The sequence below is a fragment of the Musa acuminata genome, chromosome BXJ3-6 (genome assembly GCF_036884655.1).
Source record: "Musa acuminata AAA Group cultivar baxijiao chromosome BXJ3-6, Cavendish_Baxijiao_AAA, whole genome shotgun sequence".
Taxonomy (NCBI): domain Eukaryota; kingdom Viridiplantae; phylum Streptophyta; class Magnoliopsida; order Zingiberales; family Musaceae; genus Musa; species Musa acuminata.
In genome coordinates, this window is record NC_088354.1 from 4,062,665 (window position 1) to 4,075,000 (window position 12,336).

Sequence of the window (12,336 nt, forward strand, 5' to 3'; positions counted from 1 at the left end):
TTGATGAGGAAGAGGCATGAAAGCCTTGTTTAGGGTTCTAGTGCTGCTTTGCATATGCTGCTTGTTCAAGTAATTTTTCACAACCTAGATGGTGCACAAAGTTGTGCTTGTAAGTATGGAATAGTGTTTTTTACAATTTCTTTCGATCCTTACTGATTTGCTGTGTATGCTTTGCCTGTAGGTAAGCTGCTTTGGCGGGGATGACCAAGATACTGGTGTGCTTGAAGTCAGTCATTTTCCATCTTATGTTTACTAAGTTGATTTATACATGGCTTTCTTGTTCAGTCTTGAGATTGAGGCCAGTGGGAAAACATGATGGACCAAGAGAGTAGGTTGATACAGGTGGTTACCTACACAGTCATAACAAAAGTTATATTCATATTTTCTTTCACTAATCATTGAGGCCTATTAGCTCAGTTGGTTAGAGCGTCGTGCTAATAACGCGAAGGTCGCAGGTTCGAGACCTGCATGGGCCATTTAAATTTTTTTGTTACGAAAAACTTGGGTTTTATGGGTCTCAGGTGAAGATCTTAAAGGCTTCACTTGGGTTTTAGGGGCATACAATTAGGTTTGTCTGTGTTGGATTTAATTTTACAGAGGTTTAGATTTACTTTGGTTGACTTGTGCTTTATGTGGAGCGATAAACTTGTGTTTCATGGGTGGGCTCACAAAAGATTTGGATCTAATGGCTTGATTTTGATTTTATGAGTGATGGGGCCTCTCTGTGTCGTTTTTAGTTTTACGAGGTTATGAAAAACTTAGATCTCTAACCATGTTTGAGAATATATTTATATTTTTAATATGTAGTTGAAGAAAGAGATTTATATTTATATTTTTAATGTGCAATTAGAGAAAGATATTTGTGTAACTGCGACTGTCATTCAGCTAACAGTGTTAGACTTTACTTGCATATTATGCAGTCTCACAATTGACAATTTGCCAGGGATTTTTTGCCTTTTGTTTGAGCACAAACAGATTTTAAAATCTGAGAGCAACTTTTGTTTCTTGGCATAGAAATGAAGTGAACATGGATCATAGAGATTTTTCAGAAATTAGTGCATTAGATGTTTCATTGATCATCAAAACATGATTGTTAAGCATGCCAAGTGAGTGCTGTATAAGGAGATCTTGATGAGGAAGAGGCATGAAAGCCTTGTTTAGGGTTCTAGTGCTGCTTTGCATACGCTGCTTGTTCAAGTAATTTTTCACAACCCAGATGGTGCACAAAGTTGTGCTTCTATGGAATAGTGTACTTTGCAAATTTTTTCGATCCTTACTGATTTGCTCTGTATGCTTTGCCTGTAGGTAAGCTGTTTTTGGCTGTGAGAGCTGCAAGCTGCTTGAAGTCAGTCATTTTCCATCTTATGTTTACTAAGTTGATTTATATATGGCTTTCTTGTTCAGTCTTGAGATTGAGGGCAGTGGGAAAACATGGAGGACCAGAGAGTAAGCCTTCGACATGTCGATACTGATGGTTGCCTGCACAGCCATGACAAAAGGTACAATAGGTTGATAGCAGGAGGGCAACAAGAGGTATTGGGATCAGTCTTGTCCTTTCGATCTTAAGTTGATTTATATTTTCTTTTACTTTTCATTCGGGCCTATTAGCTCAGTTGGTTAGAGCGTCGTGCTAATAACGCGAAGGTCGCAGGTTCGAGACCTGCATGGGCCATTTAATTTTTTTTTGACTGACTTGGGCTTTATGGGTTAAGATCTGAAGGCTTGGCTTGGGTTTTATGGGCTTACAATAAGGCTTTTCTGTGTTTGATTTAGTTTTACAGAGATTTAGATTTTGGTCGCATAATATATTTATATTTTTATTATGTAGATGGAGAAAGAGATTTACATTGGTTGACTTGGGCTTTACGTGGTGCGATAGACTTGAGTTTTATGGGCAGGCTCACAAAAGGTTGGAAAATAATAGATAAAAATGTGTATTTATTTTTATTTTTTAATGTGCAATTAGAGAAATATATTTGTGTAAATGTGTAATTATGGGTTGCTTCGAGTGTTTGGAAAATAATAGATAAAAATTATATTATATATATATATATTGTTTGGTAAAATTATATTTTAAAATTTTATTAAATATTTATAACAAAATTATCCTTCTAATATTTTTCAATTTTTATTTAAATAATAAGTAAATAAATAAAAATAAAAAATGAATGTATGAAATCCTATAAAAAATTGTACTCCTCGAATATATAATAAATAAATAAATATAACAATAATACTTAAAATTTTATCTTTATAAAAAATATAATTATTATTTTTTTCTCACTAAATATTTTACTTATCTTGTAATTTTAGATAAATTTACATGACACGTTCAAAATTAAAAAAATTACATTAGAATCTTACACATGCTAAAATCCTAATATTACCATGAAGTAGTATCAGTATTTAAGTATTTTCAATACAATATTAAGATCAAATATGATTTAAAAAAAATCTATCGAATACCAATTTATATTTGAAATATACATTGAGCTCTTAATACACATTTCAAATGTGTTCTCAAACACACTTAGGTGGGTTCACAAAAAGTTAGATCCTGATGGATATTTTGCTCTTCTGAAAACTAGTTTATTTTGGATCAATCAGTAGTAATCCGTATCAATCTAACTTATAATGATTTTATTTTAATCCAAAAAAAGATATCATTATGATCGCGAAGGCCCACCCAACCATGACAAATGGGTAAGTAGTTCACATGATATTAAAGACAGGTACAAAGGGTACAATTATTCTATTGATAATTCCAAAATGTTGAGCTTCTGTGACATCTCCCTAATTGAGTCAACAAATGATTTCATTGATTTTGCACAAAATATACTGTTTAAAAGAAAAAAAAATAACATTTTAGTCTCGATGGAATATCCTTTAAGTATATTTACAAGGACTCACTCAATATGTAAATAGTATTTTTAGATTAGGGGGATAAATACAATATAATGAATTTTTTTAGACTAATTTGAAAATTTGCCAATTATTAATATCATAATTCAGTCCAACAAAAAAAGACTCACTGACTTGCAGATGGGTGAGTAATTGCTTGGGTAGTTATAAGCATCCCGTGACCATCTAACTTCTCTCTAAGTCAATGGTATATGGTTCTCTTGTAATTTTGAACATGTCAGACATGCCTACTATTCAATATTATCTTATCTTATCTTATCTTACTCTCTTCTACTTAATACACAAATGCCTGCTTGATGATTCATATATCCATTTCTTCTTCACCTCACTGAATCCATTATAAATAGGGAGTTTAATGCAAAGCATGTGTGCATGACTGATATCTCACTTTTTTATTATTATTTAATCCACGCTTATCATTTAAGTTGGATTTATTATTTTTTCTCCTTAAAAGGTTTTTGATTCTTTGTTGACCTTTCAATTATGCATCCACATCAACATGATTGAGCATATGTTGGCGTACATATGAGCTTTAGGTCAATGATTTTTTCAGATCGGTCAACATAAGATCTTTTGTTTTTTTTCTCTGACTTGACTTTTCGAGGTTTTTATGTGAACTAATCATACGTATAAATAAATACAAATACCAAATATATCATTAATGAAAATAAACTATAATGTGAATTAAATTCAGGGAAACATGGAGGGAAAGTACTTGAGGTGGGGTGGGGCCCGCCGAATTGGCCAATGGGAGAATCGGTGTGGTCGTTTCGGTTAGATATCTAATGCTCGACAACACACCACAGCACCCGACCACATCCAGTAACCATGGTTAGGTCAAGGGAACCGTGGTGGCACGATGGGGAATCCAATTCCCACCTCCTCCACTGTACTGCCATGACATAACGCAGCTCAACTACTTGCATTAAAATGTGAGGTTTGGGGAGGAAGCGAGCGGCCCAAACCGCGGGTTTATCGAATCCAAGGTTAAGATAATGACCAACTAATCCTCCGCCCTCCTATTTCTACACGGGCAGCTCCCCAGAGAACCACCCACCGCTGCCCGAGCTGCCCGTTCTTACCCCGCTCCCTTCCTCCTCCTCCTCCTCCTCCTCATCTGTTGCTTCTGTTGCCCTGCCCTGCCCCTCCGGCCGTCTACGAACGGGATCCCGCTGTCGGCGATGACCGCCGCCGCTTCGAGCTCGGTTTAGCTCGCCGGATCGGCAGATCCGCCCTTCTCCTGCTTCCCTCTGCCTCCCAGGTACCCCTCATCTCCGAATCTCGAGTCTCTGGAGACGCCGGCCAGGTTTCTCGCCCAAAAAGATGGGATTTTTCGCGTTCTTCGTCTTTTTTTTTTTTCTTGTCCAAATCTAGATTTTGAGGGATTTTGCCTCTTCTAAACGCATGCTGAGAGAATAGGATAAAAATTAGATTTTTATCCCAAAATATGACGCAAAAATCCAGTGTTTCACCCTTCCACCGTCGATGAAAAGAGACTTGGCATCTCAAAATCTTTCTTGTTCTCGTCCCGCCTCTCTCTACTAGAAAAAGCAAGTGTTCTTGTTTCTTATGGAAAAGATTTAGTGTTTCAGTTCTACATGTTTTATCTTTTTTTGAAGTTTTATTTTCTTATCTCTTACTGACTACCGACAAACGTCGGGCTTTCTGTTCGATTGTTTTTTTTTGGGTGACTATGCGTTCGGCATCTAACGGTTTCCATCAGATCTGACGGCTCCTTTTCCATCTCCCACCACTTCCTCTTCTGTCGCCCCTCTCAGGCCATCCCACGCAGCGAGATCAGATCGCGGCCGCCCAAGAGATGGACGCGGTGCTGCCGACGCCGTCCCTGGTCCCCCTGGTCCCGCTACCCTGCGCCGCCGAGGCCCTCGCCGCGAGCCTCCTCGCCACCGCCCTCGCCCTCGCCCGCGCCGTCCACCTCCCCCTCCCGGTAAGCCCCTAATCCCTCCGCAAACCCTCCTCCTCGGTCTTCCTCGCTTCCCCCATCTCCTCCCACCACCATAAGGTCGCACCTTTGCCGCCCCGTGCTATCCTGCGCCGGCGGGCCCTCCCTTCCGGACCTGACCCCGCATCTATCAACCGCAGTTTGTAGTCCGCTTTCGGGTCCGCCGCGGGGCCCACTTACGGGAGGCTGGCTATTAAAGCCGGAGTTTGTTTATTTGCGGAGTGCAGTATCGGAATTCCGCGAGAATCTATCGCGGAATATTCACTCCTTACCTCCGTTGTACTCACGTTACATTTCCTCTTGCGACATCTTATCGGTGATGCTGCCATGTGTCGTGCGTTAGAACGTCTGACAGCCCAAAATATCTTAGGGTGGGGTGAGGTGGAGTGGAGTGGGAATTTATTTCCCTCGACAGGATTTTGATGGAAATTAGCTCTCAATATTCTCATACGCCTCCTATATTCATACTTCCATCAAGAATATATATCTATGATCTATCTATGTGTGTGTGTAATAGAATGGGTTACAAAGGATGTATTGATTCTAAGCTCAAATTTCTTCGGTACTAATTGGGCAGTTTCCTTTCCATTTGAGGATTTCATATGATTTTTATAAACCTTGATATGAAGTCCTTAGAGAAGGAAATCCAAATGCTGAACAATATTTTTGATGTCAATTAGGTAAAGTTTGTAGGTATTAGTAAAATGCTTGAGGCTGCATTTCATCTTGCTGAGGTGATTGTCTGATGCATATTTGCTGGGATTGTTCTCTTTTACGTGTCTTTCAGTGCCAAGATTAGCTTAGAATATTTTGCCCAATTTGTTGGAAGCCATCTCTCTCACATCATTTACTGTGATGTAAATTGTTTTTGTTGTGGTTCTTATGCTGGATGCATATTTGTTTATATTGCTCAGGATCTGATTCATGACATGCCTAGTATCCAAGTGTTTGGAGAGAAAAGTGAAACGAGCAAGCCTGTCGATGGTGATGATGAAGATGGCAATGAAGATGGGGACGGAGAAGAGGACGGTGCTGTCGGGGAGGGTGACGAAGAACCATCCGAGGATGACGGGGAGGGATACGAGAACCCCAATAATAACAGTGGCAAGAAAGCCCCTGGCGACGGTGCTGGTGGTGAAGAAAACGGAGAGGATGATGATGAAGAGGCCGAGGATCCAGAGGACGGGGATGACGACGACGATGATGAAGAAGATGAGGATGACGATGATGGTGGAGAGGACGAGGACGAGGGTGTGGAAGACGACGAGGAGAACGAGGATGAAGAGGAAGACGACGAGGAAGAGGAGCTTCAACCTCCTAAGAAGAGGAAGAAGTGAGCGTGGTCGAAGTCGGGCTCGGTTTTAGTTGTAGCTTCTCTTGCTCTTTCGCAGTTCAGTCCGTTCGACCTCGCCGTGTGCCCTAACCCTGGTTTCATTTCAGGATTCATAACGACAGACCGTTGTGGTGTTGGCCTATGTAGGAGTACTATTTCCTAATGCATCAGAGAGAACTTTGTCAAATTTTGATTTGTCTCTCTCAGTTATTTAAGCTAACAAACTCTAAACTATGCTGCTTCAATTTGGTATCAGATTTTAACAATGTAGTCAAATGCAGCTCACTTTTCCCTCCTTGTTTGGGTCCATATGCATGCATGTCTCTTATCTAAACTTTTATGTGGTTGAAATCTGGTGCTTGTGGCAACAGGTGAAACACAGCTTGAAGATGAGCTCAAACATGGTATGTGGTGTAGAATTCAATCATCATACAGGCCAAGACAATCATGTTTCTGCAATTCTTTGAATCCTGTAAAGAACTTTGTGTTTCTTCTATCAACAGATAAATTACTGGAGACTATACAGTATTTGATCAGTAAAATTATCTGGACTGGACTGAACTGATCTGTTCCTATTTTCTTCTGATCTTGGCAAGAATTTACACTGAAACTACAGCTGAGGTTTTCTTTTCTCATTTAGCTTTGTTCTGAGTCTCAAACCTGAGATGCTCATCTCTTGAATTCCTCACTCAAATGCCTTCTTTGAGGTATTCTCCTGATGCCTAAACTCACTTTCTTGACTCATGTTCATAGTTTAATGAGATCCTGTAGCAGATAAGTACGAAGATACTGAATCAAAGACAAACATGCATAGTGATTTATGTGTGGTTAAAGCAAAATCAATTATAGTAAAGTTGGAGAATTGATACCTCCCTTGCTTTATAAATGTGACACCACTACTAATGGACACTCGCTATTAGATTCTTTGAATGAAATAGCTCAAACACTCTTCCTACTATAAAGATAATTAGGTTCATTAAGCTCTCAGAGGAGGATCAATGTATATATTATGAAGAAGCTTGATCATGTAGACAGCAATAATTCTGCATAAATGTTCCTTGACTTGAGGAGAGATCTTACACTAGAAAGTCCACCTTCCTCTCTCACAACAAAATCCCCTATTTCTCCATGAACATTCCTTGACTTGAGAGAGAGAGAGAGAGAGAGAGACCACATGCCCATGACCATGTGAACATTCAATGTCTCGTATGAAGTTTACTCATTCAAAACCAGCCCTAATGAGCCCAACATCAAACATGTCCATGTTGATGTGGTTGGGTGGTTTGATATAATAAATCAGAAAAAAAATGCTCTATCTAAATTGATGAACCATCTCAAATCCAATAATTTCTTAGATAGGTTTGATCTAATTTGTTACTAAGACCTAGACATGAACACAAATTTGATTATAGAATAGTAAGATATACATAGTGCCCATATTCTATCATGCAAAGTGAAACATAAATTTATGTACATTTGTTAAATATAATATTTAATGATGATGTTCTTGCTGAAAATTTTTGTTTGATTGTATTCTTTCTGAAAGATCTTTCATTCAACTTTTCACATGCATCAAAAGAACTCTGTGCATCAGGATAACCTACATTAAAAAAACCTTATAAAGTTCAGCAAAATTATGTTTCATGAACAGATCAACTGTGAAAAGAATCACAGAATCTTACCAACATCATTGTCAAAAAGCAACAGGTGTTCTTGTTTGAGACTCCAATTTATACAACCACAAATCTTTGCATGTTATAGTAGATTGTTACCAAGATTCCTCCACAAACTGTCGAGACCGGTGACATAAAAACAGTGTCAAAGCAATGTGTAGGTCCTCCAGGCAACGGTGCTGATCAGAACTTCTAAATTGCATTCGATGGCTAGCTTAATTTTAAGCTAAACTTTGCTCCAAGTGAACTGACCAAAAGAGCTCATTACATCACAAGCATGTAATTACTTTGGGGCTTTAGCTAGTTGTTTCTCTGTAAAGAAGCACCATGTTAGTATTGGATCACTGATATCATATTATAAGAGCACGCTAATGTCCATGGATGAGCAATGTTTACCTGAGCATGAAATTGCATCTCTGAGCAGGGCAGGATGGGTTAGTTCAGGAACATCAATGTGTGAACTTTGTAGATGTTCCAAGACTCTCTCTGAAAAGGTATATATAACAGCAGTTCCAAAAGATATAAGATTCTGAAGCACTTTTCATCACAAGCAACCAAAAGGAGACATCACCTTCTCAGAATCACTTCATATACTGAAGAAAATGGCCTTGAAGAGAATTGACAAAGTCATCCATAAAGAGTCCAACTGCAGCCATGCTTCTAGTCAAATAACAACAAATAATTATATCAGAACTTCCAATCTATGAAAATAATTCATGGTGGAATAATTCAATCACAAAGAATGACACACTAACGAGAGACTTAAAAGAGAAAATGTGAAGGAACTTGTGTTGACTTTCCAAATAGCATTTCTTCATGAAATTCTAGTGGTTGCATTAAAACGGAGCCAGCTTTGCAGTCTGAAATCCAACTTTAGAATAGTTGATGCACTCGATCGGAAAGGATCGTTAACTGGTTTGAAGCATATCACCAGATTGAAATGACAAACAAAGAGTCTCCAATTACAGATAATACATTCGACTCATAGAGATAGATGCAAATCCAATTATATCTACTGAAAGAAAGCTAAAAATTACAATGTTTCAAATACAATTCTGATAACAATTTTGATAACATTTCAGACACAAAACCAATATGTGCACGATATCACTGAAGAAAATAATAATAAGATAAACGGAATACCGAGCTGGACTCACGTATGGTCCAATATCGGTGTTTAATTGGACAAGAAATACTGGCAGGTATATATAATTGTCTGACAGGTATTCTAAAACATGGTATTGAGTCTGAAGGCCAATTTGACTGATAGCCTGTCATTTGTGCAATCATTTTTTCTACTGTCTGCAGAAACTTTTAATAAGCAAAAGAAATATATGTACCGTGGATTACTCATAATGGGTTGTGTTGATCCATTGTTAATTGTTGTCGGTGTAAGTTGAATTTGTTTGATGTGAAATAGATATGCCAACTAATTACCATAATGTTGCATGAACATTTTTTTAAAAATGATCATCTGAAGTAAATAAATAAATAAATTTCAAACTATACATCTTGCCCAATCAGTAGAAAGCGAAGTTTCCACCAATATGACAAAATCAAGCCTGAAAAATGTAGAACTATGGTTGTATTTCTTGACTTTTTCACTTGTTCAAAGCTCGGAATATGATGACCACATTGTTTTACCTAGCAGATAATTGTTCAACTTACCACTCAGTAAAATGGGAAAACACAGTTCTACTCGCATGAAGATAGAGAAAAATACATGAAAAATCATATGAATCTTTAAAACAATAATAAAATAAAATGTATAGTAACTTAGATAATGCAATATAAAAATTTTAGAATACTACAAAATAACCATAAGTGAAACGCTATGAAGCCTCACATCACCTTGCACTGACCTCATGAAGATAGAGAAAAATACATGAAAAATCATATGAATCTGTAAAACAATAATAAAATAAAATGTACAGTAACTTAGATAATGCCATATAAAGATTTAAGAATACCACAAAATAACCATAAGTGGAACACTATGAAGCCTCACATCACCTTGCACTAACCTCATGCATGCAATTGACCATAACCACGACTCCATCTGTGGTGCAAACTGGGCTTCCTAGTACTCTTTTAACCAGTATAGAGATGACCAGCCACTTCTAATAACTTCCGAAAAATGATCATTTACCTGTAAGTCCAGTCAGAAACTCCCTTGGCAAGTGGAAGTAAATGTTATTATAATTTCAATTTATTGCGCTTCAAGAAATAATAGCCTTTAAGCATAACAGTCCACTGAATTCTTAAAAAACACTCTGAATATAGTATCTTTACAAAGAACACTGAAAATGAGTTCACAAAAAGCTCGCTTTCTGGGATTACCAACACTGGATGATTTAGATGAGGGGTATATGCCAAGAAATGGTAGGTGGAAATGCCTGCAAATCTGACGGTTCCTGTGACATTCTGCAAATCCACTGGATTGTCGGATGTTCAGGGTTGATGCCTGCAAATCTTCTTGCTTCTCTTAAGTTATCTAATTTCTCTGCAACTTTAAGATTGTTCCTCCACAATGGATAGCTTCTGGGACCATGAAACTTTAAGTATCCCTGAGAAACCATTTAAAAATGGTTCAAATACTTTCTTCATGAATGCACAAGCCCATCACCACCTCGGCCATGGACTGCATTCGAAGCATACTGGTATAAATTTATTGTTTAATCAAATTAACAAATCCATCTCTTCTTTTCCCTTTTCTGAAACTACATAAACAATTACAGTGATGGAACTAAAAATGATGAAATTAACATGATAGCAGTAACATAATCACTTTTTCTGTCCCTACACACAGGACTGCCAATTAAAATGATCAAAATAACATAATTACATGAAGTAATCCATGCCAGTCAAAATTAAATTAAGCAGAACCATCTGGACATGGTAGTTGGGTTGCATACTTGGACAGTACATGACCTATAGATTATACATGTATATACTCATGTACATTAACATCAGATGCAAAATTTGCAATTTCTGAGCGAAACTAAGAACACCAAGTAACTTTGTCAATGTTCCTCTGGCTTTTGCCCTATACAAGGATTTTGTTTGAACTATTACCTGGATTCTTTTTATAATTTTGCATATAACAACTGTTCTACAAATATTAAGTGCCTTGAGAAATGAGTAGGATTTTCCAATATGTAGTAATAAACTGTAAACAGAAGATGAATGTCTTTAAGATGTAGATAAAACTGGAGAGATTTAAGGAACAAATGCAACTTACGAAGAGAATTATAATTGGACACCACAGCCTATAGAAAGATTACAAACTCCTTGTCACTAACTTTTTTATCCAGTATCTCATATAATAATATTCACTAGAAGGAGAATAAACTATACAGTTGAAAGTAACTGAACAGGTAGAATTAACTGAGTAACTGTACATATAATAGATAAGACCTAATGTGCCAGCTAGCACAACTGGTATTAAGTGAATCAGGGGTTCACAGTACCGTCTGGCATCACTTTCAAATCCCTGCACTGGGGCTGCTGAAATAGACAAGAAAACTGTAATATATAGCAATGTCAGAATAACTTCTCAACTTCCAGGTGACTCCTCATAGATTTATCAAGCCATGATTCCGACAAGGCCCCCAATTTTCCTTTATTATGTACTGGCTAAAAAGGTATATCCACTATAAAGCATAGCTAATATGTACTTAAATACCAATAAATGCAAGCTCCATCATGTAGTTAGGCCATGATGTATTTATGAGAGTTGGATGATTCCCAAATCCTAGTATGTCAAATATCAAGGACCTGACAGCTTACAAGCTCTGCTACCCCAGAATCCTTAGCATCAATGACCTTCCAAAATTCAGGCTCTTCCTCTACCAAGGAAACAGGGTTGTCAGTCATAGAGTCAGCTGGAGCAGTTGATGAAGTCGAAACATTTGAGCCTGTACGTCTCTGTAAGTCAGCTTCCAATATCACAATATGATGATTGGCATCTTTCATGATAACATGGAGCTTCCCAAGTAAACCAGCAAGCAGAAATGGAGACTCAGAGTCAGTGAGATAACGAACTGGTACATTTTCTATAACAACTCTCCAAACATCCTCCTGATAATCATACTTCTTTATCTTGCCATTGTCCAAACAACTAGCAGGATCCAAGGCATATAGATCTCCATTGACTACAGTACCCAACTTTGTTCCCGCTTGCCTAGCAGGCCAACCATCACCCATACCATGTGGCATTTCCACCCACGAACTTGTCTCTGGGTCATAAATTTCACCTCCAATATCAAAAAAGAAGGGCCAAGAATATAAACTCTGTGGAACACACAACCTTCCCCTATATGAAACCAATCCGGTTGCAATAGGCTTCAGCATGTCAGCTAAAAAAGCAGTAGGTAACACCTGTGTTTTCACGAAAGGCATGCTTGGCAACTCCGTCCAAAGACTTGTTAGGGGATCAAAAACTT

At 37.8% G+C, this 12,336-nt stretch overlaps 1 protein-coding gene and 2 non-coding genes across 5 annotated transcripts in view; 2 read left to right on the forward strand and 1 right to left on the reverse strand.

Annotated features, from left to right (window-relative positions):
• The first annotated feature begins 402 nt into the window (after positions 1 to 402).
• Positions 403 to 476, forward strand: TRNAI-AAU (transfer RNA isoleucine (anticodon AAU)). The gene has a single exon. It is a non-coding gene; the product is annotated as a tRNA-Ile (tRNA).
• A 1,122-nt stretch (positions 477 to 1,598) lies between these two features.
• Positions 1,599 to 1,672, forward strand: TRNAI-AAU (transfer RNA isoleucine (anticodon AAU)). Its single transcript has one exon. It is a non-coding gene; the product is annotated as a tRNA-Ile (tRNA).
• Positions 1,673 to 7,823: 6,151 nt separating this feature from the next.
• The window catches only part of LOC135639430 (F-box/kelch-repeat protein At1g22040-like), a 5,802-nt gene continuing 1,289 nt past the window's right edge, over positions 7,824 to 12,336 (reverse strand). Inside the window, exons 2-4 of one of the 3 annotated variants that reach the window (XR_010496941.1) lie at positions 11,362 to 12,336; positions 8,288 to 10,458; positions 7,824 to 8,203 (exon numbers count right to left, since the gene is read on the reverse strand). The exon at positions 11,362 to 12,336 is cut by the window's right edge and continues 810 nt beyond it. Coding sequence is in view for 1 of the 3 variants with exons in the window: in XM_065153178.1 (XP_065009250.1) it covers positions 11,654 to 12,336 (683 nt within the window). In the remaining 2 variants the exon portion in view is untranslated. Of the gene's footprint in view, positions 8,204 to 8,287; positions 10,533 to 11,163 lie in introns of those variants that run through there. The other 2 variants (XR_010496940.1, XM_065153178.1) reach the window with 2 other exon arrangements.